This window comes from Girardinichthys multiradiatus, chromosome 13 (genome assembly GCF_021462225.1).
Source record: "Girardinichthys multiradiatus isolate DD_20200921_A chromosome 13, DD_fGirMul_XY1, whole genome shotgun sequence".
Classification (NCBI taxonomy): Eukaryota; Metazoa; Chordata; class Actinopteri; order Cyprinodontiformes; family Goodeidae; genus Girardinichthys; species Girardinichthys multiradiatus.
This window is the reverse complement of record NC_061806.1, coordinates 16,376,748-16,404,456: the sequence shown is the minus strand read 5'-3', so window position 1 is coordinate 16,404,456 and position 27,709 is coordinate 16,376,748. Positions and strand designations below refer to the sequence as shown.

Here is a 27,709-nt window from a genome sequence, read left to right as displayed (position 1 = left end):
AGAAACATGCATTAGTTTGTCTGTTTTCTAACAATCAGATTGCAGGGGTCTGGAGAGAGCTCACTACCTATTAAAAAATTCTACTTCTGTAATATCTTGGTAATGAGAAACCTTTTCACAGGTTCATCAGTTAGGACCAAAGCAGTTTATATTAATTTACACTAATGAGACAGGACGTATTTCTAAGTACTGTCATTAGGAGTATTATAATAATATTTACTGAGAAAAGCATTGATTGTCAGTACTTATTTTGCCCAATGTAATGATCTGACTTTTATTTATCTGCCTACTGATTAACTTCTTCAATGCCAGGTTTTAATCTGGTGAGGCGATTCTCCTTGCTCAAAGACACAGATGTTAGGAAGATCCGCAACCCTCGAGGTCCTGTCATACTACGACTGGGCAAAGCGGCACTCTTGCGCCCCAGCGAGTAAGTTCACTGTACATCATCTTTCCTTTTCTTCACTACTATGCTTCCTTTACCCGACAGAGAAATTAATCTGGCACAAATATGATTTGTTCAGATTTAGGTGGGAGGAAAAAGAATGAAAGTTAAATTATGTGCAAGATTTCCCACCCTGTGTAGGCACAAGTTGACAGGTTTTCTCTTTTCACGTTTGTCTGAATGTACCCTTTAGTCATATCAGCCCTTGAACCTCAGCATGTCTGCACTGTCTGAAGGCAATTGCATAAAGGAGTGGAAACACTGGTCAGGCGCTGACTGAGTTTCCAAAATGAATACTGACACTGACTTGTAAAACTGAATTCTTACAACCTCTTATTTTTCTGGTTTTAACTGCATCTGCATATTAATACAAGCTTACATAATGAAATCTCATCCTTATTTGCCTTGGTGGAATCTGTAGGAGGGATGTCTTAATTAGTAGGCATGATGCAGTTGCAAGCCACAAAAAAAAAAAAAAAAAAAAAAAGGTTTATCAGGGTGAGGATTAAGCAGCTCCATTTTAAAACATGTTCTGATCTTGTTTCTGGGCACAATTTTAGCTGTTAAAAATCCAACAGCTTTTGGCTTTCTTTCGTATGTGTAGTTGGGCCTTAATACAATTAAATGTTTTTACTCAGAGATTGGTTGTAGATAATGTTTGGTATTCTTCGACAATTGCTTTTTAGGGTCTTGTTCATTGTTTTGTTTTTTCTTATTTAATTTTCCATTACTTTGTAATGCTACACTCAATGAGTAATAAAGCTATATTTTTCAGAATTTTCCAAATGGGTCAGCTCAGAGCCCAGAGTATTTTATCACTCTTTGGATGTGATGTGTGAACTCGCTTGAAGATAAATATGCCTCCAAAGCACACTTTTCACTTGAAACATTTCATCCTAAAAGAGTCCCAAATATTATTTGTCACAATCTTAGAGCTAATTTTTTTTTTCAGTTAAAATAGGAGGAAGAAACATTCAAATAAATCTGTCACTTCTCAGGAAACTAGGATCTGTGTGGCCAAAAAAAATAAAAATAAAACAGCATTTCAAGATGTTTCTGTTTTGCTCGCTAGCATACAAGGAGAGCACAGGAAGGCTGCTTTACATCTGTTCCATATTCCTTGCACTGAATTGTGTTAGTGTGTACCCATTTATTGAAATATGCTTTCAGTTTTCACAGTACAGAAGGCAAATTGGGTGACTGCTTTAAATTCAGAAGATAATTCCTTAATTTGTTTGAATACATATTGGTTGGAAAAAATATATATATAGATTGGTAAATAAAGAAAGGCAAAGCTATGATGTTCTCCAACTAGTCTTTCGGAATGCCATCTCTATGGCAGGATAATATGATGAGAATCAACCCATCCAGGCATGAGACTGCACAATAATGCCAATGCTCAGTAAAGAGATGAATGACATGACACCAGTGCTCAGCTGCTTGTGTAAATGAGAGAAGACTCTCACAGTAAAGGGTCCCATAATCGTTTCAGTGGCAGACATCTAAGACAGGGATTAAAGCATAAGGAACCAGTGAGTAGATCCTGAGTTGATACACACTGGCTACAGAACGATCTACTCACGTAGATAACTCAACACTTCAATTCAGTATATCTGTCATTTACCTGTTTATAATTAAACAGACTGGAACTTCATTTGCAGTACGGCGGGTGCTGCTAAGGTGTTTTGTGGTGAAGAAAGAGTGAAGCCTAAAATCATAGGTCTCTGTACTTGTTCATCTATGTTTTGAAATGTTATGAGAAATCGATCATGACCTAGAGAATGAGATCCCAGATGGAGGTAGCTGAAATAGGCTTCCTCCTTATTGTAGTTGCTGGTTGCTCACCTTAAAGACAGATTATCTCTTTGATCAGGAAGTTCTCTGTACACTTCAATTGGAAAGTTTTTTAGTCAAGTCCTAGGAGGAGACCCTTTGGTAGACTCAGAACCTGCTGGAGAAACTATATATCCTTTCTGGTCTGGAATAGCTTTGGGATTCCCCAGAATGAGGTGAGGAGTTTGCTGGTGAAACGGATGACTGGGTTTCCATCCTAGGTCTGTTTCTCCAACGACCTGATCTCAGACAAGAGAAGGACCATGGAACAGTGAGTTGGCTGACTACAAGAAATCCAGTGATGCAATCATATATACTTACTATAAAGTAGGAAGGTCTACAGCAACAATAAACCTAGAGTACATCAAGAACTTAATAAAACTAAGTAAGGAAAGCCAAGTGTGAGTCAATTTACCATTTAATGAGGTTTTAAGTTTTATCTTGTGGGGGGAGGGGAGTAAAAGCATCATAATATTTGTTTCTCATCATTTTGACTTTGTTCATCAGTGTTTTTACAATGTGCAGTTGTAAGCATATACGTTATGATCATGCATTAGTTCTTACTTTCTACATTTGTCTTCATCCCTTATTTAGTTCCAGAGTTTTTGAAAAGTATTTGGGAAAACCTAACACTTTTATAATTTAGACACACTGAGTTTGAAGTGTTAGACACATGTACAGTAATCAGAAAGCTATGTTTTGATCAGTATCAGGGGCTAATCTGTTCTCATAATCCAAGATGATGCAAATGAGCAACATCCAGATGATGCTGGATAAGGTGTAGGGCGACGTCAAAAATAGACACAGGTTAAGTCTCACCACATGGATTTCGGTCTCAGCAAATAAACATTTAATGCTTTAGGTTTGATTTTATTTTTACAAACTGTGCTTTTAAGCCCGTAAAAGTATGGCACGAGGCCAAGATGACAGCTGGCAACTTAAGTTACTGATATTATACTTATATCATAAATACTCATCCGTCTGTCCGTCTGTCCTTCCATCCGTCTGTCCATCCATCCATCTTTTTTCCAGTCGGTTTTTCATTCATGTGCATCATTAAATGTCTGACCACTGTATACATATTTTCCAGAGATTCACAGTGAACTTTCTGTAATAAAGAAATGGTTAAGAACTCTGGAAAATTATGTGAAAAAGTGTAAGAACCCTGTTATCGTTTAAGGTATTTATATTTTGCTTTAATTACACAAAAGAAAGAATAAAAAGCAGGCTAGCAACAGGGAAACTCACAGCATGTAACAGCATTTGTCAGTTGTTGCTTTCAAACTGAGTCTCCTTCTTTCATGAGTCAGGTACTCACTGTTTAACATTCCTTCTGGTTAGCTGTGAATTAAGCACTCAGAGACAGAGGCCCCTGCCACTGAAAGCAATTGATCCAGACACACTTGGAAGTCAGCATAAAGGTGTCGATACAATTCCCCTGTTAATATTCTGTTACTAAGTTCGAGATCTGCCATTTCATCATTATAGTTCCTCTTTTCTCCTCTCCTATGGCTTTTACTGTTTTTACCTTAAACAAGATAGGGGGATGCAAGTTCCTCTTAAGATCTGAGTGTGTCCGGTACATTCTGGGTAATCGCTCCTCACAAACCATTTGTGTGTCTGTTTATGGGTTTCTGTGACTTAGATTTTATTTTATTGTTTTATTTTTTAATGACCCTGAATGTAACAGGCCATGTTTCAGCACTTCCAACTAAAAAAAGTCGATAGTTTTTCTGAGTGGTTTTGTGCCCTGAAGCTCATGTCTCTAATCGACAGCAAAACAACTCTGTTCTGAGCACAACTTTTTCAATTTCTTCCTTCTATCTGTGGCTGTTTCTGTTACTTCTTCTGACTTTTCTTCATTAGTTTGTCCACCCACATACTTTACAGTGGACTCATTATTCAAGGCTAGATATTTTTACATTTCTTTGGTAGCTCACCTTATTTTACTGGTCCTTCTCAAAATATTAGCATATTGTGAGAAAGTTCATTATTTTCCATAATGTCATAATAAAAATTTAACATTCATATATTTTAGATTCATTGCACACTAACTGAAATATTTCAGGTCTTTTATTGTCTTAATACGGATGATTTTGGCATACAGCTCATGAAAACCCACAATTCCTATCTCACAAAATTAGCATATCATTAAAAGGGTCTCTAAACGAGCTATGAACCAAATCATCTGAATCAACGAGTTAACTCTAAACACCTGCAAAAGATTCCTGAGGCCTTTAAAACTCCCAGCCTGGTTCATCACTCAAAACCCCAATCATGGGTAAGACTGCCGACCTGACTGCTGTCCAGAAGGCCACTATTGACACCCTCAAGCAAGAGGGTAAGACACAGAAAGAAATTTCTGTACGAATAGGCTGTTCCCAGAGTGCTGTATCAAGGCACCTCAGTGGGAAGTCTGTGGGAAGGAAAAAGTGTGGCAGAAAACACTGCACAACGAGAAGAGGTGACCGAACCCTGAGGAAGATTGTGGAGAAGGGCCGATTCCAGACCTTGGGAGACCTGCGGAAGCAGTGGACTGAGTCTGGAGTAGAAACATCCAGAGCCACCGTGCACAGGCGTGTGCAGGAAATGGGCTACAGGTGCCGCATTCCCCAGACCTGGGCTACAGAGAAGCAGCACTGGACTGTTGCTCAGTGGTCCAAAGTACCTTTGAAAGCAAATTCTGCATGTCATTCAGAAATCAAGGTGCCAGAGTCTGGAGGAAGACTGGGGAGAAGGAAATGCCAAAATGCCAGAAGTCCAGTGTCAAGTACCCACAGTCAGTGATGGTCCGGGGTGCCGTGTCAGCTGCTGGTGTTGGTCCACTGTGTTTTATCAAGGGCAGGGTCAATGCAGCTAGCTATCAGGAGATTTTGGAGCACTTCATGCTTCCATCTGCTGAAAAGCTTTATGGAGATGAAGATTTCATTTTTCAGCACGACCTGGCACCTGCTCACAGTGCCAAAACCAATGGTAAATGGTTTACTGACCATGGTATCACTGTGCTCAATTGGCCTGCCAACTCTCCTGACCTGAACCCCATAGAGAATCTGTGGGATATTGTGAAGAGAACGTTGAGAGACTCAAGACCCAACACTCTGGATGAGCTAAAGGCCGCTATTGAAGCATCCTGGGCCTCCATAAGACCTCAGCAGTGCCACAGGCTGATTGCCTCCATGCCACACCGCATTGAAGCAGTCATTTCTGCCAAAGGATTCCCGACCAAGTATTGAGTGCATAACTGTACATGATTATTTGAAGGTTGACGTTTTTTGTATTAAAAACACTTTTATTTTATTGGTCGGATGAAATATGCTAATTTTGTGAGATAGGAATTTTGGGTTTTCATGAGCTGTATGCCAAAATCATCCGTATTAAGACAATAAAAGACCTGAAATATTTCAGTTAGTGTGCAATGAATCTAAAATATAGGAATATAAAATTTTCACCATGACATTATGGAAAATAATGAACTTTATCACAATATGCTAATATTTTGAGAAGGACCTGTATTTGTACCTCTCTGTTCTTCTTTATCTTCTTTCTTCTCTTTTTTTCCGAGTGTTTTCTCTTTCTCACCTTTTTTCCCCACTCACCTTCCTTTTGTTTTGACGTCTTATACTTGCCTATTTTCCCTAGGATCCTACCTCGCTCATAAATCAACGTCACCCAACTTCTAGCAGTGGGAGACCTTCTGCCAGCATCAACAATTCCATGTGCGTGTGAAGAGAAGGAGTTCGAGTGAAATAGAGCAAGGGAGAATATTTCAAAGTTTTTATTGTCTCAGTGAGGAGGCATTTCACCAGGCTCCAACTTGAAAACCTCTCTATGTATACTACACACCTGCATGAATTGTATTATGTGTGTGTGTGTGTGTGTGTGTGTGTGTGTGTTTTGAATCAATGATCTTAGATGCCCTTGACTGAAACCGAAGGATGAAGCGTGCCGGACTGTTTCTGCTTTGAAAATGAATGCCAAGGGGTCATACACACAGGATTTGCATTGTGCTTCATGGATGCAGTCACAAAATGCCTGTCGAAAAAAAATCTAAATCAAAACTAGGGCAATAGAGTGTATGCAGTATATATATAAAAAATCGTGTTTCACTTTGGGAACTCAAAAATCTGCTTGGTTTTGAAGTGTTGAACTGCAGAGCTGCAAAAACATAAGATCCACTTTTTCCATGAATCTACAGATTTCTTTGGAATATATATTTATATAGGTTGGTTAGGTTTAAAACAACAAAGAAAAACTGAATGTCAATTTATTTTTCTGGAGAGACTCCTTGAGATCAAGCTAAATGCTGTCTGTGGGATATATGGAAAGGAAAAAAATCCCCCAAGGATCATTTTGTAGGAAGCAGCATTTATGAAATGATATGGAGCTTTAAAAAAGAGTTTTAAACAATCTGAATGTATGAAATGAAACATGAGGTTTGTGCTGATCAGTACTTTTATTTGTCCTAAGTAACGGTGCAAGTTATTAAAGATTAGGCACAAACTGAGTTCCTGTTCAATTCACTATACCTGGTGGCAGGTGTGAAGTCATGTTGGCTTAAGGCAGAAATGGAATCAAAAGGTGCTTTTACAAAGTCTTAGTTTAAGGGTGTGCACATTTATTTTCTTTTGTGTTTTCTGTTTTTAAATTTGAACTTTTTCCATCTTTAGCTTGACATATTCGGCAAATTAAAGGTGGAAGAAGTTTTAAAATAATTATTAAAGTCATATATATTTTTTTTGCATCACAAACACCTTGTATTTTTACAGAAGTGTGCACACTTTGAAGGCACAGCGGTCTTTTGTCCCAATGGGAGTTTCTACAGAACAGTTTTTTCATCTCAAAAGATACATCTGACTTAACACAGCTATAGTCCTCAAAAAACATACATTTTGCTCATGTGATGATGTTTTCACGTGGCGCAGTATGTTTTAGTGCAGGGCTAACGTTGCTGATAATTCATTTCGCAACTTATTTCAGTGCTATATAAGTTAATAGTATACAGACAAATGAAACCTACAGAACAGGTTGTTCTCCTGCTTCATGAACTAAGAGCTTTCTGTTGCATGTTTTAAAATTTAATGAGTTGTGTTTCAACTACACTCTGCGTAACTTTTCCCACACAAACGGCTATCTGGGCATAGCAAGCAGAGTAGGTCACATGGCAGACAGTTGCTGGATCAACCAATAAAGTCTCTGTCTCACTTAAAACAGCATTGTAAAGGCAAAAAAACCCTCATTGTTCGTGAAAACCTATTGTGTGCAGTCTTATAAGCCATGCACATGAAATCAGGTTATGGTTTTTGAAAACCTTTTTTGTATCAATTCTTTTTATTCTTAATATTTTACTAGTTATTTCTAGAATATTTACATTTAATTCTTAAATTTAGTCAAACATTTTACAGATCCTGCGTAATTTTAAGATAACTCATCACTGAAGAGCGAGCCAGCTTTGCTCTAGCATTTCCAACATTCCCTTCTTCCTTGAGATATATCAGCTATTTAGAAAAAATATACAATTTATTTAAATATTATTTTGTTATTTTATACACTGCCTGGCCAAACAAAATAAATGGTTACACACTATAATATTTAATTGGATTGCATTTAGTTTTGATGACGCATTTGCTGTGAAATTGTTTCGATAAGATTCTGCAATGTCACAAAGATTTATTTAATACATTTTTCACGAAGATCTTGCATTGATGATGGTAGAGTCTGACTGCTGCGCAAAGCCTTCTCCAGCACATCCCAAAGATTCTCAATGGGGTTAAGGTCTGGACTCTGTGGTGGCCAATCCACGTTTGAGAATGATGTCTCATGCTCTCTAAACCACTCTTTCACAATTCGAGCCTGATGATTCCTGGCATTTTCATCTTGGAATATGCCCATGCCATCAGGGAAGGAAAAGCCCAGTGATGGAATAACCTGGTCATTCAGTATATTCAGGTAGTCAGCTGACCTCATTCTTTGAACACATACTGTTGCTGAACCCAGACTTGACCAACTGCACCAAACCCAGATCATAGAACTGCCCCCACAGGCTTGTACAATAGGCACTAGGCATGATGGGTGCATCGCTTCACCTTCCTCTCATCTTAACCTGATGCGCCCATCACTCTGGAACAGGGTAAATCTGGACTCATCAGACCATCTGACCTTATTCCATTGCTCCAGAGTCCAATCTTTATGTGCCCTACCAAATTGAAGCCTTTTATCCGGTTATCCTCACAGATAGATTCATCGATTCATATGTTTTAGATTATAAATTTTGTATATTGTTTAGTAATGTAATTTATATTTTTCTCCAAACATTTTGCAAAATTTCCAGCAAAGACCAAAATAAGTCTCTTGAGGAAAAAAATAAATGAAAACAGCTGACGAGGTGAATATTTAGTAGTTTTACTGTTTGATTTCACTTAGTTGATGATCATCCTGTATCTGAACATTCTTAACTTCTGTGTTCTAGTCAAGTGTTCCCTCATGGCTTACCTGACGAGTTCACGTTGATCTTCACCCTGGCTTTGAAAAAGGCTGCACTGAGAGACACCATCTACCTCTTTCAGATATCAGATCAGCGGGGATATCCAGAGGTGCTGCTTGCTTCACACGTTCTTGTTATGTAACATCTTTTTTTTTCTCCTGTCACCTTCTCCCATTTTTACTCTATTCATTGATCACTCACCTTTTAATCATCAAACTTTTTTCCAGGTCTTTTTTTCTCCCTCTCATCACTTTTTGCATAGTCATCCACTTTCCCTTTCGATTTCTTTTCTTGTGTGACATTTTTTCAATTCTCTCCACCCTTTCATCACATTTGCCTTTTGTCCTGCCTTTTTTCTCATTGGGTAACCCTTTCTCTCTCTCTTTCCTTTTGTCTGTCGTACTTCACTCATCTCCAGCTCTCGTTTTTCATTCACCTTCATTATTATTCATATGTGTTCCATGATGAAGCACTGGAGTCCCTCTGAGTCTCGATAATCGCTACGAGTCTGAGGGCAGATTTGAATGCTTAGTGCGTATGATGGATGGAGGCTAAGTCGCCTCATTAGTTGTGATTGATTGGATGCACTGCTTGTGTGTGTAATTAATGTCTTCCTTTTTTACCTCATCTTTGATGCGCTGTTCTACAGCTTTGTTTGGTGCTAGTTGTGTGTACAAATTACTTTGTTGAGCTCAGATAACTCCAGATACAATACCTTTCCATGTAGTCTTTAACTGGTACAACCCGAGCTCTTACTTATACATAACTTCCACTCCTCTGACTCCCTTCCTCTCTGAACAAAGCTCTCAGTGGACTTCAGCGCCGCTGATGGCACCCTATCCTTACGAGCCAGAGGTGTTGAACCTGAAGCCGAGCTGATGACCTGTGTTTTTAATGGAGAGGGGGTAGAGGCCCTGATGGACCTCCGCTGGCACAAGCTGGCTCTCAGTGTGCAACGTGACACCGTCTCCCTCCACGTTGACTGCAGCTCCATCGAGACGAAGCCCCTTGAGCCACGAGGCATTCTGCAGACTGATGGACACACATTGCTGGGGGTTCGGGCTTCAGATGCCGGATCAGTGCAAGTGAGAATAACTTCTCCTTTAACTCCTGCATTAATCCAAGATCAGAATTATAATTTACTGGTTGGCTGAGGCAGAATGCATCATGCTTCTTTTGCTTTAGGACTGCACCTAATAATTATTTTCATCATGAATTGATTTAGTGATTCTTTTCTCCAATAATTAATTAAATGTGGTGTGTACATTCAAAAATAAAGGAACATAATTTTCCATTCACAGGCTCCACAGAGAAACTTTCATAATTTTTGTTTTAATTAGTAAATATAAGCCTCAGAAAATCTAAACCTCAAAAAATTTCAGAGATGTTTTGAAGTACACACATGAAGTGTCATATAGAAAAAGGACTTGAGTGAATTTCAAGACTCTCAAGATGTAGTAGTATTGAATCATATATAGTAGTATTTTATGACCACATTCATACCTAAGCCAGAATTTTGAAAACAGTATTATTATTTTTATTTAAAGCATAAATTGGATGATTGATAGCATGGGTTTATTCTAGAGGTCTGGGGCAAACATGACTATGGGGACCCCTGCCCTAACTGTCTTGTCTCATCATTATGGCCCTACCCTTTCAACATGACACTACGTGACACTATTCAAATTAAAATTTTAACTTCCAAATCTTGAAATTATTTAAAGCCAACCGGGTAAAAAGTATGCCAGAAAATATGGTGCAATAAACCTATTGCACCAACCTGAATATTTGTGCAAGTTGTTACAATGCCTTGTAAAAATATTCATTACCCTAATCCTAACTTTCTTTTACATTTTATCTCATTACAACCACAAACTGCCATGTACTGGATCAGGATTTTATGTGAAACAGGAACAAGAAGTAGCAAATAATTGAGAGGTGAAAGAAAAGGATACATGATTTTTTTGCAAATAAAAAACTGAAAGTGTGGCACATATATGCATGGAGCACCATTTTGTGATGCATCTATAGAAGTTGTGTAATTATGCAACACTATCTTAAGCTTAGAGCATCTCAAAAAGCAATGTTCAATCCATTATCTGAAAATAGAAAGTGTGTGGCACAAATGCAACCTACTAATTTGACTGACCAGATAAGGTTAGCATTACTCAAAAAGACAGATAAAAGGCCAATAGTAACTCTGGAAGAGCTAAAGAGATTTACAGTTTAGATGGGAGAATCTGTCAAGAGGACAACTATTGGCTCTGCACTCCAAAAAATGTCCTTTATGTGAGAGTAGCAAGAAGACAAACACTGAAACAATAGCCTTTAGAAGCCTTAATAAGTGGTGTTTAAAGTTTGTGCAAACCCACATGGGAAACAGAAAACATGGAATAAGGTACTCTGGGCAAAGGAGACCAAATCCTGAGGTTTTGGGTTTTTATACAGAATGCTGTATGTGGTGTATAACGAACACTGTAGATCACCTTAAACACACCATCTTCCCATTAACACATGAATGTACCCATTTATTCAGCAGGAAAACGGAAGTTGATCTCCATGTGTGCAAAGCTGGAAGAGACAAACCGCAAAAGATTAACAGCTTTGATTGCAGCAAAAGACTGCTCTAGAAAGCACTGACTCAAAGGGGACTGAATAAAAATGCAAATCACAGTTTAATTATTTTTAATTTAACTTCAACTTTACATCTAAGCATTAAATTGAATTGATCGTCCACATAACAAACCAATAAAACAAACTGAAGATTGTGTCTGTAATGTGACAAAACATGACAAATGTTTAAGGGTTTGGATTTGCCTGCAACGCACCATACATTTGCCATATGAAGCACTCCTGCAAGTTTAAAAAGAGGTGTGAAATATTACGTGAGTTTTTAAGGCTCCATGAAAGATTTTAAAAGTTCGTAACTACACGTATACTATGTAAATGTTAACCAATGTAACTCTAAATAAATTGCTACCTTTATCACATGTATGTATGAGAAGAGGATTTCTCCTGATGAGAACTCAGGATCACATAATGACTTGTGTGCATTACACAATAATAAGATCCCTTTCCACACATTACTAAATGCACACAATGCACATTCATATTAAATAGAGATATTCATGTCATTATGCTAGTGATTTTGTTATTATGTGGCAGTCTTATTTAGTTTTGATTATTACACCAAGACTATGAAATAAATCAAGACTGAGATAGGAATGTTAATATAAACCAGTTAACTGCCTTAGTTACAATGCAAAACAGATGCTTTATACGTGCAGAAAGGATGGTTTACACATACAGATGCAGAGAAAGCTCTTGACAAATAGCTTTCCAACTGATTTGTATAAATGAAAAATGAATTGGCCTTTAGCCATGTTTACTGCCTCGCTTTAACTTATAGTTTAAATACAGCAGCAGATGTATAGCCCTCCATACAAAGTACTGTATTTTGTCATTTTCATCTGTCTTTATCTTCATGCTTACGTTTCCAGATGGATATTCAGCAGGTGATGCTGTATTGTGACCCATCGCTTGCCATTCAAGAGACCTGCTGTGAGATCCCTGGTGCTCGGGTGAGATTGGAAATACTTGCTACCTATAAATAACCCTAAAAATTATTCAGCGCAAAGCAGACTTGTTCTTTCCTCACACATGAATCATCCCATTGCTGTGTGGAATATAAACGCAACATTAACAGAAGAAAGACCACAGGTGAATGGGATATTGTTTTTAGAGACCCACTGAGCATCTACATTTTAAAATTTTTATGTCTCTTTTCCCATGGACAATACCCATGGAATCACAATTGGATTTAGGTCAAGAGAGTTTTCAGTGATGGTCCTTCAACAAGGTATTACTACTTTTAGCAGAGTGGGAAGGTGCCAAGTCCTACTGGAACATGAAATTAGCATCTCCATGGAGGTTGTGAGCATAGGGAAGTATAAAGCACAATAAAATTCCATGCTTTACTTTGGACTTCATAAAACACAATTGACCAACACCAGCATATGACATGGCTCCCCCAAATAATCACTGATTGTGGAAACTTCATGCTGGATCTCAACTTGCATTACCTGCCTTTCCACTCTTTCTCCCGACTCAGAGACCTTGATTTTAAATGCAATGCAAAATATACTTTCAACTGAAAAGATTAATTTGGACCACAGAAAAACAATCCAATCCTTTTATTCCTTAGCACAGGTAGGAGACTTCTGTCAGTAGCTAGGTTTACATGGACATAAGTAATCAGAATAAACAGCTGATTGAACTAAAAATGTGTCATGTAAACATGTTAGTTGGAATATTCTGATCAGATTAAGGCATGATTGGAATGAAATTGTAATCCTATTGAGAGGGGTGGTTTATCATTTTTATCCCGATTATTTCTGTCCGATTAGTTATGTCCATATAAATGGTACAATCTGATCATTTTTTGTTTTTTAATCTGAATACATTTTAATCCGATCGTGAAATTTTGTACATGTAAATGTAGCTATTGTCTCTGGTTCAGGAGTGGATTAGCAGAAGGAATGTGACAATTGTAGCCAATGTTTGTGTTAGTGACTCTATGGTCCACATCTTGTAAATCTCCCTCAAACTATCAAATGGGCTTTGCTTCACACTCCTTTCAAAGCCACAGTTACCTGTGCTGCTTGTGCACATTTTCCCACAGCATTATTTCAGTAGGAAATAATGCAAAAACATCCTTGGGCACAGCCATCTTCTTTAGCAATGACCTTCTGTGGCTTACTCTCCTTGTGGAGGGTGTCAATGATTGTCCGCTGGATAACTGTAAAGTCAGCAGTCTATTCCCGTGATTATGTCGACTATAACCTAATACGTTTGTCTTAGAAAAAAACTTTTTTTTTTTGGTATCAGTGAGATTCAGACTTTAAGAGAACATAGATTTTTGCTTTTAGCTTTAAACCACGATTATTAAAGTTTTCAAAAATACATTTGTGAAATATATAACTGAATGAATGAATTTGAATACAATTTATGTTTCACTTTTCAAATTTTATTACCAAGATCAAGTAATGTTTATTGATTTTTGATCTGATATTTTCAGATGTCTTTTAACCAAAAAATTTTCTCTGGGAATTTGTTAAAGTTTATGGAAACAGTGAAGTGTTAGAAGGCTTCTACTGAACAGATGCACAAAAAGCTGAGTATGTATTGAAACACTAAAAAACAGCAGATGATTTACTCTTGAAGTTTGCTTTAGTTATTGACAGACGCTTTGTCTTTCTGTTGGCAAACTCTGTGTTTTTCTTCAGTTCATGTCATAAAAAAACAGGGTGCCATATATTTCATATGCAGGGAGACTGTCCACAGAACGCAACTGTCAATTTTTCAGAGGGATTGTTTAACGTAGACTTAAATTCGTTTTCATATTGTGCAATTATGCCTCATCAGCTGTGATTGTGAATCCTGTTCTTGCTGTGAACACAAATCTAATTTGAGGTATCTTGCTTCCAGCCACAGCAAAGGGTTTAATAACATATTCTGAACTGTTTCTCTCATTTTCTTGCCCATCTGTCTGTTTCTTTGTTCTGTGTCTTAGTTTCTTATTTTTTGCACACCTCCCAAAAAAAATGATTTGATTAACAACAGAACAGCAGTCTGTTCAGGTATGAGAAGAATTGCAATCACCTGCTCCTGGAGTTTGTTTTTGAGCTGAAAACACTTTTACGCTCAGTCCACTTTTTCTCCAGGGTTTCTCTCCATACGTGCCTTTGTGTTTGTGCCTTTTTCAGCACTGAATGAATTTGAAGGAGGGCGCAAACAGAGTTGCATGCTCCCTCAAATGTCTAAAAGTTAAGTGTTCTGCAAGGGGGACTTCATCCTGTAAAATTGATTGTATGGGCTTAAAGAACAAAACCTTTCAACTTTAGCTCATGTGAGCTGCAGGCTTCCCTCTGAGCAACATCTAAATTTGAGTTGAGAGCTGTAAAAGCAAATGTGAAAAATTGTAGACCTATGGCAACTAAAGCATTTTAGTAATCAAATTTCATTGTACAGTACACAAGCTTCATTTTGTATAAGTGTAATGTTCTTCGTTCTGCATTTGTTCTGTTCTGTCTCTTTATCCGCACACTTTATTTGCATAATTTGGTAGTACTTATGTCAAGTTTGTAATTTTTTCCAGTCTGTAGTACCTTGCAAAAAAGTTTGTTACCCTTGAAGTTTTTAAAATTTGATGTGTTACAGCCACAAACCATGGATCCATGGATTTAAATAATAAAAAAAGCAATCTGAAAAGGGAGATCATATATTGAGCCCCTTTCACTCTGCTACCCCTAAATAAGATTCAGCGCAACCAGCTGTCTTTAAAACTCATAATAATAGAGTCCAAGACATGGCCATACATGAATCAACAAAGCAGCCCAGAGTTCCATGGTGACACTGGAGGAGCTGCAGTGATCAACACTTCAGGCAGTATAGACAAAGCAAATATTAGCTGTGCATTCCACATAAAAGTCATATGGTCCTCCATATGGTCTATGGAAGAGTGGCAGGAAGAAATCCGAAAAAGTACAAGAATTCCTGTTTGCACTTGCCACAAGCCATATAGAGGACATAGAAAAATGTGAAAGAAGGTGCTTGATTAGATAGCATTTTTCAAATCATTAGCCTCATTATGAAAAACTTGCACCTGTTATCACAGCCAATGGTGGTTCTACAAGGTACAAACCTTTGGAGCTGAATACCAATGCATGTCAAACTTTTCAGATTTGGTTCTAAAAAAAATTTAAGACTTTGCATAATTTTCCATTAACTTCAGTGTTATGCTATTTTGTTTGTCAATTCAAATCCAAACGATAAACACTGAAGTTTGTGGCTGTAACAGAAAACAAAAAGTGAAAACATTCAGGGAGTATAAGAAGTAGAACAATTATGTTGTTCTAGTTATAAACTATAGATTTTAAACAGTTTTTTTATAACCAAAGCTCAACACTAAGAGCAGTGGCAACCCCACTAATATTAGTACAGCGCTAACTTGCAAAAGCTAACAAGCTAATTTGCAGAAGTACGTTTAAGCTAAATTAAAATGGTCTTGCTATCAAAAATGTAATGCTCCCACTTTGACTGTGAAAATAGCACTTTGTCATTTTATTAGCATTATGTAAGCAAGTCTCACAGAGTGACAAGCATGCTGTATTGTTGTGCTTTTCTGTCTCCTACTTGCAGTGCCCTTCTGATGCTGCAAAGAGCCGTCGAGCAGCTGAAAACGACCTGGATGAAATTATGATTCGCCAGGTAATTTCCACATCTTCAACACACTCAAAGTACAGTAGGGCTTTCATTCAGTGAAAAGTACAAAATGAAATTACCCCCAGCACAGGCTACATCTTTACAATAGTGACATCTATTGGAACCACAGTTATATCAAGATGGATCATAGAGGTACAGTAATAGTCAAACTACACTTCGACATCAAAAATTCACATACAGTGCCTTGCGAAAGTATTCGGCCCCCTTGAAACTTTTTGACCTCTTGCCACATTTCAGGCTTCAAACATAAAGATATAAAATTCAAATTTTTTGTGAAGAATCAACTACAAGTGGGGCACAATCGTGAAGTGGAATGAAATTTATTGGATATGTCAAACTTTTTTAACAAATAAAAAACTGAAAAGTGGGACGTGCAATATTATTCAGCACCTTTACTTTCAGAGCAGCAAACTCACTCCAGAAGTTCAGTGAGGATCTCTGAATGATCCAATGTTGTCCCAAATGACTGATGATAATAAATAGAATCCACCTGTATGTGATCAAGTCTCCGTATAAATGCACCTGCTCTGTGATAGTCTCAGGGTTCTGTTCAAAGCGCAGAGAGCATCATGAAGACCAAGGAACACACCAGGCAGGTCCGAGATACAGTTGTGGAGAAGTTTAAAGCCGGATTTGGATACAAAAAGATTTTCCAGGCTTCAAACATCCCAAGGAGCACTGTGCAAGCAGTCATATTGAAATGGAAGGAGTATCAGACCACTGCAAATCTACCAAGACCCGGCCATCCCTTTAAACTTTCATCTCAAACAAGGAGAAGACTGATCTGAGATGCAGCCAAGAGGCCCATGATCACTCTGGATGAACTGCAGAGATCTACAGCTGAGGTGGGAGAGTCTGTCCACATAGGACAACAATCAGTTGTACACTGTGCAATCTGGCCTTTATGGAAGAGTGGCAAGAAGAAAGCCATTTCTCAAAGATATCCATAAAAAGTCTGGTTTAAAGTTTGCCACAAGCCACCTGAGTGACACACCTAACATGTGGAAGAAGATGCTCTGGTCAGATGAAACCAAAATTTCACTGTTTGGCCACAATGCAAAATGATATGTTTGGCATAGAATCAACACAGTTCATCACCCTGAACACACCATCCCCACTGTCAAACATGGTGGTGGCTGCATCATGGTTTGGGCCTGCTTTTCGTCAGCTGGGACAGTGAAGATGGTAAAAATTGATGGGAAGATGGATGGGGCCAAATACAGGACCATTCTTGAAGAAAACCTGTTGCAGTCTGCAAGAGACCTGAGACTGGGACGGAGATTTATCTTCCAACAAGACAATGATCCAAAACATGAAGCCAAATCTACAATGGAATGGTTCACAAATAAACGTATCCAGGTGTTGCAATGGCCAAGTCAAAGTCCAGACCTGAATCCAATCGAGAATCTGTGGAAAGAACTGAAGACTGCTGTTCACGAACGCTCTCCATCCAACCTCACTGAGCTCGAGCTGTTTTGCAAGGAAGAATGGGCAAGAATTTCAGTCTCTCGATGTACAAAACTGATAGAGACATACCCCAAGCGACTTGCAGCTGTAATTGCAGCAAAGGGTGGCGCTACAAAGTATTAATGCAAGGGGGCCAAATAATATTGCATGCCCCATTTTTCAGTTTTTTATTTGTTAAAAACGTTTGACACATCCAATAAATTTCATTCCACTTCACGATTGTGTCCCAATTGTTGTTGATTCTTCACAAAAAAATTTAATTTTATATCTTTATGTCTGAAGCCTGAAATGTGGCAAGAGGTTGAAAAGTTCAAGGGGGCCAAGTACTTTCGCAAGGCACTGTATTTCTTCACACATTCTCATCTGTAACAAGCAGATGAGAACAAACAATGGGATTTATTTTTAAAACTAACCCAGTGGGGAAATTTCCTGTTTTCTCATTTTCGGGTTTCATCTCTTAGGGACAGCAAAGACCCACTGGTGATAAATAGCTTTAATCTAGCTATTTATTTCTCAGTACACAATATGATCTAGACCATGAGTGAGATTCTAGTCCAAATGCATATTTCTCTGAGTGAAATTGGTATGTGGATACCTTAAAAAGATACAGTAGGGAAATCAAAATCTACCAGCAAAATGTACCAGCTCCTTCTAGTTGATATCAAGATTCTCTATGGCCAGAAGGGATATAACGTTATGCTATTAAGTTCTAGTTCTTCCCTATTTTTGTTATTGGGATTATAGACTAGAGATATGACGATTGTGGAGGTAGACCAGAGGCAAGAGAAAAATCTTGTCCAAGACTTCTGCTCTGTGATAAAATGTCAACTGGGCTGCAGTTTACCTCGTTTCTTGCCCATTGACCACTGGAAGAACACATTCCCAAACCCCTCTGTGACACTGCACGATTAGGCCTGAAAAACAATTGTAGATTGGTTTTATAGGCAGCCAGGATATGAAATAGATAGTAATGTCTATTCTATAGTGGGTCGCGGATAGATAGTAATGCATTAGTTTAAATAAAACAGGGACCCGGGACTGATGTGTCTGAAAAAAAAGTGAAAAGAATGGCAATCACCTGCTCCTGGAGTTTGTTTTTGAGCTGAAAACACTTTTACGCTCAGTCCACTTTTTCTCCAGGGTTTCTCTCCATACGTGCCTTTGTGTTTGTGCCTTTTTCAGCACCGAATGAATTTGAAGGAGGGGCGCAAACAGAGTTGCATGCTCCCTCAAATGTCTGAAAGAAAAATTAATATTGGATCATCTCAAGACAGGAACCATCTGGCAGAGTATATAATGAGTAAAACCAAAATACTTTGGTAGTATAGTGTTGCATTTGTGCACATAGGATGGATATTTTTCATGTCTTTCAGAATCCTGTATGTTGCAAATACTAAACAGGTCTACTGGCACTGCATACCCGTCACTCCCAGAAAGCAGTGCTGCATTATATGAACCCCCCCCACCAAAAAAAAAAAAACAAACAAAAGCTGAAATGTTAAATGGAGGAAATATTTAAGCAACAGTATGAACATTTTTCTTTAGAAGTGTATATATTTATTTCCTCAGCGCCTGAACATTTACAAAATTGTTGTTCAATAGAGTTCAAGTATCAATGTGGTAACCACAAATCCTGAATCCCCAGTTTCAAAATGCATTTCACTGACAGAAAAAAGACTTTAATAAAGTGTGGTGCAATGCAGTTTCAGTTGTTGTACTCTCTTTATAAATTTACTGACACACATTCAGGCTTTTCAACAAACTGGACAAAACAAATGTCCTTTTGCAATGCCCAACACATGAATAACCAGAGAATGTTTGTCTTCAGACTGATATGTCTCAGATGCTTCCACAGAAAAACTAACTCTGGGGAGTTAGTCAAAAAGGATAGTTGTTTCCTCTCAAAACTAAACCACGCAATAGACTTCACATCATGTACGAGAAGTATACTGTATGATGTTTGTATTGGTGATTTTACATTTTATTTCATCATACATATTGAAGGGAGAATATAAAATCTTTTACTTATTCATTTGGACTTGCATTTGTATTGTGCAGAGTTAAACTTCCAGCCCCAGCTCTGTCACGCTGCTGGACATAATAATCAATCCCATTGATGCTCTCAGTTGAACACAAACATCTCATGTTTCTTTCTCTGGCTCTTCTCTCACTGTCACTTGCACTTGCTTCTCTAAATAATTGCAGTTTGACTACTGTGCTGTTGTGAAATGTTTTTTAGTCTGAAAGGCTATTAATCTAACTGGATGGAGCAACTAAATTATAGTGACCCAAGTCATCCATACATACACAGAAATCGTCACAAATTAGTATATAATTAGTATTATAATTATGTGGAATGACTCAGGGAAAAAGCATTGAACACATCAAAAAATTTTTATATGTGTAGAAAAGCCTTTTTTGCTAATGACACCTTTAAACTGTCTTGAATAGCTCCTTCCTTTACCCATCAGGACATCCTTCTTGATGATATACCTTTTATGGACCACCAAATAGGGCTAAGGCATCTGATTTTATTTTGATTATACAGAGTTAAGTATTTATTTTGAAACCAAGACCACCTTTAGCTATTTTCTTAGCTTTTTCATCACTTTCAGTGCCTATTTTTCTTCATATATTCAATACGTATTAACTCTTTCATCATGACTAATTCATGGACTAATTTGATGTAATTTATTTGTGTGCGGATTAGATATCATTCAACATGAAAGATATTTTTTTGAGACCGTGTCTTCAGCAAAGCTCCAAACCCTTTGCCAAGATTAGACTTTTACTAAGGATTTCTTAAAAAACAGAAGAAAACAACAATAAAAAGCCTTCATGTGTGAGAACCTTATACAACAAAACGTCCGTATAGGCTTAATGATGATTCCCTTATTTTTTTGTCTTATGCTTTTTTTTAACCATTCTTCTATGGTTTTTTTCACACTTGCTAGCACACACAGACAGTCATATACAGAAGAACAAAGCAACTAGAGGACTTTCAATTTCTATCTGTTTTTTAGTTTTCTACACAGTAAATGGACTGTGAAATTTAAGATTCCGGTATGTGGCCCGGTTGATACTGAACCATGCAACAGCTTCCATTAAACAAAGCCTTTCTAGGTGACAGCACATTAAACTCTGCATGCATGGTTTATTGTGTCTTCTGTATATCGAGTATTCATTGAACAAACAGGACTGTTCACTTGGGGTCAACCAAATTCAAAATATAACTACTCTGGATGTGTTTTTCTATGCTTTAGAAAACAACAAAAAAAATTCTTAAAATAAACTGTGACAGAAATTGCAATCTGTGTTTTTGGTTTGGTATTTGTTTACGTTTAGTCAGGTGTTTTGTGTAACTAGTGTGACGTATTTCTTCAGTCCTTGTTTCTGGTACCTTATTTGTTAGTTGTTCTAGGTTCTGTTCTATTAGTTTTATTCTCAGATCTGTGTTCTGGTTTCCTTGGGTTTGTTTACAGTTTGTCTTGTCTGGCTCCTCATGTTCTCGTCCCTCCCTAATAAGGTTCACCTGCCCCTCTGTCTTCCCGCACGCCTGATCCACACCTGTGTCTGTTTTCCCTGATTACCTGCCCTATTTTTTCATGTCCACCTTCGTCTGTATTTAAGTTTGTCTTTGTCCTTTGGTTCACGTGGTATCATTAGTCTTATTTAGTCTGTCTTGTTTAGCTTCATTGAAGTTTGTTTTGCGATCCAGAAACCAGGACCTTTTCATGAACTTTGTTGCCTCAATCTCCTGTTAAGCCTGCACCGGCACTTGTAAGTTGGCTCACCTTAAATTACGAAAACTCACACTCAGCAGGAGGCAGGAATAAAACAAATGGGCAGGCAAGACAGTCATGGCATGATCAAAAAGACAAGACTTGGTTTGAGAACAAGACATGAGCATGAGAAATGTCTCTGCGACGACTAACAGAACAGGTGTGAATATATGGCGTGAAAACCAGGTGGAGCAAGGAGACAGATTAACTTGAAGCAGGTGAACCGAATAAACTTAATTAACAGAACAAAACGTGACTGGAGCAAAACAGAGACTCTTGAACACAAACTAGAAAAACATGAAGCAAAAGCATAACCAGATACGAAAACCAAACTTGACAAAACATGAACAAGACGAAAAAACAAAAGCATAACCAGGAAAATAAACAGAAACATGATTCAAAACTTGAACAGTGAAAAACATAAGGAAAAAACCCGAAAACAAAAACCAAACAACCCCAAATCATGACAGACCTGCACTGTTATTTGGCAGATATTACAGTACCTTTATGTTTTTGAAGTCCTGCGTAATTTGGTTCATGCTGGCTGAATAAAGGTTTACTGCACATACAGCATACCTAGACTGCACCTAGTATTTTCCACTTTCTACATATTATGATCACACATTATTTAAGGGTTGAAATATATTCTGTATTTCAACATTATTTGTCTCTTGGGTGTGATACTTATCTTGTGTCTGTGATTCTTTTATTAGTATAATCATTTGATTAGTTTTAGAGTGGCAGTGATTTGCAGCTTGGCATGGTTAAGAAGAGGTTCTATTGTGGAAGATAGTGGCTTAATGTAACAAATGAAGTTAAACTAGTTAATTTTTAGGCTTGTGAACTTAGTTCATTTTTTGAAAAAGTGAACTATGAACATGAACTAGTTAATTTTCATCTTTATAAACTGAACTTTGAGCTTGTTCTATTTACAGTAATTATGAACTGGCACAACACTACAGGGGACCATCTGAGAATGACATTCTAATGCTTTATGAGTCCCTCCATGTGGTCAGATAAGTCATAAAGCAATTGATCAGAAAGTCATTCAATTTAGCTTTCATGAGATTAACGGACCAAAAATCTTTTCCTTCCCCACTGAAATGTAAGGTAGATATGCAATAGCGTAACATGGTTGTTGTAAGTTGAACAATGGCAATATATCAGTCAGTCAGTCATAGTGGGTCGCAGGGAAGCTGGTGCCTATCTCCAGCAGTCCATGGGCGGGAGGCGGGATACACCCTGGACAGGTGGCCAGTCCATCGCATGAATATAATGTTTTAGTCTTTACTCTCTTTTGAGATTTTTAAAGACCTAAATGAGAATGTATTTAACAATCAACTTGTACTCTTAATATCTAGACAACATATATGTATCACCAGCTTCATATCACTTGTACCTCAGCTTGCTAAAAAGTTTAAAGAAGAATACTAGGCCTATTTCAAAAGTAGACCTTCTGTGTGAAGATTTACTATAATGTTACATGGGCTTTGTTAAAGCCCATGTAACATTTTGTTCAAATTTGCAATGGTTGTCTCACCAGCAGAGCAGCAGGATACAAGAGGCATAATTGACTGCTCTGACCCTCAGTACTGAACCCCCTCTTCTGATGATGTCAAACAACCTTTCTTTGCAACTAGTATCAAATAGAAGGTTTGGTGTGGGGTTATGTGCAGATTGTGGGGGGGGGGGGTCACAGCAGTTACTGCCTTCCTGAGATATGACAAATCTCACCCACAGCGTTTCTTATCTTGCTGCTCTGTAAGCCTCTTTTTTGTATTCCCTTTCTTGCTTTCAACCCAGTTTGCAGCTGAAAGGTCATCCAGACTTCAAAAGATCCAAAGTCTTCTTTGTGCTTTTTTTTTTCCAAAGCCTTATGTGTGACTACTTGAGGTTTTTTTTCATGGTGAAGTCCAACACTACCTATAAAGTGGCTTTTTCCCTGCTTCCCCATGCCACAGCTCTTATTTCTTGCCTCTTAACTTGCTGTCTTGAGCAAATTGCTTTCACTCAGCTTTCCCTTACTTCCTCTACCTCCTTGTTTTTCAAATCAGTTTGCTGTTCTGCACACAGCAGGGGTCTGTATCTTTATGTACCTTGGGGCTTATAGGATGCAGTACTTCATGTTCTCCATAAGCTCATCCTCTTTTATCTCTTAAAGAAACAATACAGCAAATAATAACTGCTAATGACCTATGTGTGCAATAAAATTGACCCTCGTTTTTTGTCTTTCATTGTTGGTTATCTGATGCAATGAATTGTAAATGATGCAAAATTTAAAGGGATGGGCTGCAGCAGCCTCCCTATGATATAAAAATGTCATCTGATGACCTTTGGTACTTTTTTTCTTTTTGCCAACAGGATATTTTTGCATCCAAGGATCTTGCAGAAAAAGTAAGCCTCACGATTCACACCCACTCACACACACGTGATTAAACATTGCTGCATTTTTAATGAGACTTGTGGGACAACTGGCTCAAGCCAAGACAGCTTTGTGAACTCCTTGGTTCAAAAGCAAAACGAGCACGTTCTCAGTATGTGCTCCAGTTTCCTTCTGCCATCATAAAAAAACATGTTTTTCAGATGGACTGGAGCATCGCTTTGAATTAAGCCTATTGCTGTTTTCATAACCCACTCCAGAGAGTTGCATGTATTGTTTAAATTAAAACAAGAGGACAATATTCAGGCTAAACATGTAGTGTCTTTGACTCCATCTCCTGCTACCTTTCTTGAACACTTGCTGACTGACTGAGAAACTGATTTACGCCTCATTATGCAACTGGTCTCAGTTAGGGAGTTCCTTTTGCCTATTAATTTTGTCATTCACCTACAATAGGCATGCTCTGTTCACAAATAGAATACAAACCTCCAGATGCTTCATTATGTTGCCACTGTGTGTGCTTACTAATGTATCAGGCTGCCTCTATTGACTTCCTCAATGTAGGGTATTACCTGGGTTGGAGCATGCAGGTTCCCTTGCCATTGGAGGAAGAAAATAAAGATAATTTTAATTTGGTTAGGTTACAAAAGCTCAGTTTTTTTCAATATAAATGTACGTAATTTTTACACAAAGAATGCCAAAGATATTGAAAAGTGGATGTTGTGCACTGCTTCAACAATACTAAAACCGAGCAGGCTCATGAATTAATATGACTTTGTAAATAAAATGGCTGCATATGTGGTGAATATTACTTCCAACTTCACAATCCCAAAGCTCAGTCAGAAGACAATTTTCTACAATGTTCATGTCATGCCTCATCAGCTATTCTTCTATGCTTTTCCCTCTACATCTGTGCTTTGTGGTTATGTGAGCAAAAATGCCCAGCTCCATCAATCTGCAGAAATCTCTTAGCACAAAAAGGCAATTCCAGTGGTACAATCCCAGAATGCAGTTCCTTTCTTTAAACTCAGGAAAATCTGCATGGTGACAGCATTCTTTGTTTAATAAAACATGGCACTTGAGGTAGATAGTTACAAGAAATCATATTAGAAAAAATCAAAGATCAATCAAAGAACCTTGGTGCTACAATTTAAGCCCATACAAAAGCTAATTAGGCCAATCTGCAAAACACTGTTATATGCAGGTAGATTAGATTACATTTAATGTCCAAAGGAACTGTATCTTGGTGTGGAACACTGGCTGATTCTTAAATATAAAATCCATAAACATCACATAACATTCACACTTATCCACTTTCTCCCACTGCATGTTACACATTGTCCAAGTAATGAAATTATAAGATCAAAATACAGGGGTTGGACAATGAAACTGAAACACCTGTCATTTTAGTGTGGGAGGTTTCATGGCTAAATTGGACCAGCCTGGTAGCCAGTCTTCATTGATTGCACATTGCACCAGTAAGAGCAGAGTGTGAAGGTTCAATTAGCAGGGTAAGAGCACAGTTTTGATAAAAATATTGAAATGCACACAACATTATGGGTGACATACCAGAGTTCAAAAGAGGACAAATTGTTGGTGCACGTCTTGCTGGCGCATCTGTGACCAAGACAGCCAGTCTTTGTGATGTATCAAGAGCCACGGTATCCAGGGTAATGTCAGCATACCACCAAGAAGGACGAACCACATCCAACAGGATTAACTGTGGACGCAAGAGGAAGCTGTCTGAAAGGGATGTTCGAGTGCTAACCCGGATTGTATCCAAAAAACATAAAACCACGGCTGCCCAAATCACGGCAGCATTAAATGTGCACCTCAACTCTCCTGTTTCCACCAGAACTGTCCGTCAGGAGCTCCACAGGGTCAATATACACGGACGGGCTGCTATGGCCAAACCTTTGGTCACTCATGCCAATGCCAAACGTCGGTTTCAATGGTGCAAGGAGCGCAAATCTTGGGCTGTGGACAATGTGAAACATGTATTGTTCTCTGATGAGTCCACCTTTACTGTTTTCCCCACATCCGGGAGAATTACGGTGTGGAGAAGCCCCAAAGAAGCGTACCACCCAGACTGTTGCATGCACAGAGTGAAGCATGGGGGAGGATCAGTGATGGTTTGGGCTGCCATATTATGGCATTCCCTTGGCCCAATACTTGGACTAGATGGGCGCGACACTACCAAGGACTACCGAACCATTCTTGAGGACCATGTGCATCCAATGGTTCAAACATTGTATCCTGAAGGCAGTGTCATGTATCAGGATGACAATGCACCAATACACACAGCAAGACTGGTGAAAGATTGGTTTGATGAACATGAAAGTGAAGTTGAACATCTCCCATGGCCTGCACAGTCACCAGATCTAAATATTATTGAGGCACTTTGGGTTGTTTTGGAGGAGCGAGTCAGGAAACGTTTTCCTCCACCAGTATCACGTAGTGACCTGGCCACTATCCTGCAAGAAGAATGGCTTAAAATCCCTCTGACCACTGTGCAGGACTTGTATATGTCATTCCCAAGACGAATTGACGCTGTATTGACTGCAAAAGGAGGCCCTACAACATACTAATAAATTATCGTGGTCTAAAACCAGGTGTTTCAGTTTCATTGTCCATCCTCTGTAGGTACGTACATTAACAACAGGTGAAAGTAAGCAAATTTCAAACAGACAGGTAGAGGGAGAGGTAGGTGTACCAGAACTAAGCCAACTATGAACAAGTTGGTGGTCTCCAAAAAATATTTTTATTCAAATTTAAATCTAAAATTGTTTTGTAATAATAGACCACCACTTATTAAATCTCACATAATTAATTAGAATATTAATAAGATTAAAAAGATGATAATTACCATATCAGCTTTAGAAGGCATTGTTCACCTGTATCATGGGCAAGCATTGATGTTTCTTACCAAATTTCTACTAACAAATATCTTACACATTCCCTTATATCCTAGACACCAATGAATTAATCCACCTGTATGTACAAAGCACATCTACAAAGCAAGATGTTGCTACATTCAACACACCTCAGAAATCCTGGACAAGCCCTTGTCCCATATTGATTTAAAATGGGATGCACAATTACAGGGGTTGGACAATGAAACTGAAACACCTGGTTTTATACCACAATAATTTATTAGTATGGTGTAGGGCCTCCTTTTGTGGCCAATACAGCGTCAATTCGTCTTGGGAATGACATATACAAGTCCTGCACAGTGGTCAGAGGGATGTTAAGCCATTCTTCTTGCAAGTTAGTGGCCAGGTCACTACGGGATACTGGTGGAGGAAAATGTTTCTTGACTCACTCCTCCAAAACACCCCAAAGTAGCTCAATAATATTTAGATCTGGTGACTGTGCAGGCCATGGGAGATGTTCAACTTCACTTTCATGTTCATCAAACCAATCTTTCACCACTCTTGCTGTGTGTATTGGTGCATTGTCATCCTGATACACGGCACCGCCTTCAGGATACAATGTTTGAACCATTGGATGCACATGGTCCTCAAGAATGGTTTGGTATTCCTTGGCAGTGAAGCGCCCATCTAGCACAAGTATTTGGCCAAGGGAATGCCATAATATGGCAGCCCAAACCATCACTGATCCACCCCCATGCTTCACTCTGGGCATGCAACAGTCTGGGTGGTACGCTTCTTTGGGGCTTCTCCACACTGTAACTCTCCCGGATGTGGGGAAAACAGTAAAGGTGGACTCATCAGAGAACAATACATGTTTCACATTGTCCATAGCCCAAGATTTGCGCTCCTTGCACCATTGAAACCGACGTTTGGCATTGGCATGAGTGACCAAAGTTTTGGCTATAGCAGCCCGGCCGTGTATATTGACCCTGTGGAGCTCCCGACGGACAGTTCTGGTGGAAACAGGAGAGTTGAGGTGTACATTTAATTCTGCCGTGATTTGGGCAGCCGTGGTTTTATGTTTTTTGGATACAATCCGGGTTAGCACCCGAACATCCCTTTCAGAGAGCTTCCTCTTGCGTCCACAGTTAATCCTGTTGGATG

General features: G+C 38.5%; 1 protein-coding gene across 2 annotated transcripts in view; it reads left to right on the top strand.

Annotated features, from left to right (window-relative positions):
• The window catches only part of col16a1 (collagen, type XVI, alpha 1), a 119,761-nt gene that overhangs the window by 37,066 nt on the left and 54,986 nt on the right, over positions 1-27,709 (top strand). For both annotated transcript variants that reach the window (XM_047383300.1, XM_047383299.1), the window contains exons 4-9: positions 313-430; positions 8,745-8,868; positions 9,563-9,844; positions 12,260-12,340; positions 15,960-16,028; positions 23,654-23,686. In XM_047383300.1, the coding sequence (XP_047239256.1) occupies positions 313-430; positions 8,745-8,868; positions 9,563-9,844; positions 12,260-12,340; positions 15,960-16,028; positions 23,654-23,686 (707 nt within the window). The remainder of the gene's footprint in view (positions 1-312; positions 431-8,744; positions 8,869-9,562; positions 9,845-12,259; positions 12,341-15,959; positions 16,029-23,653; positions 23,687-27,709) is intronic.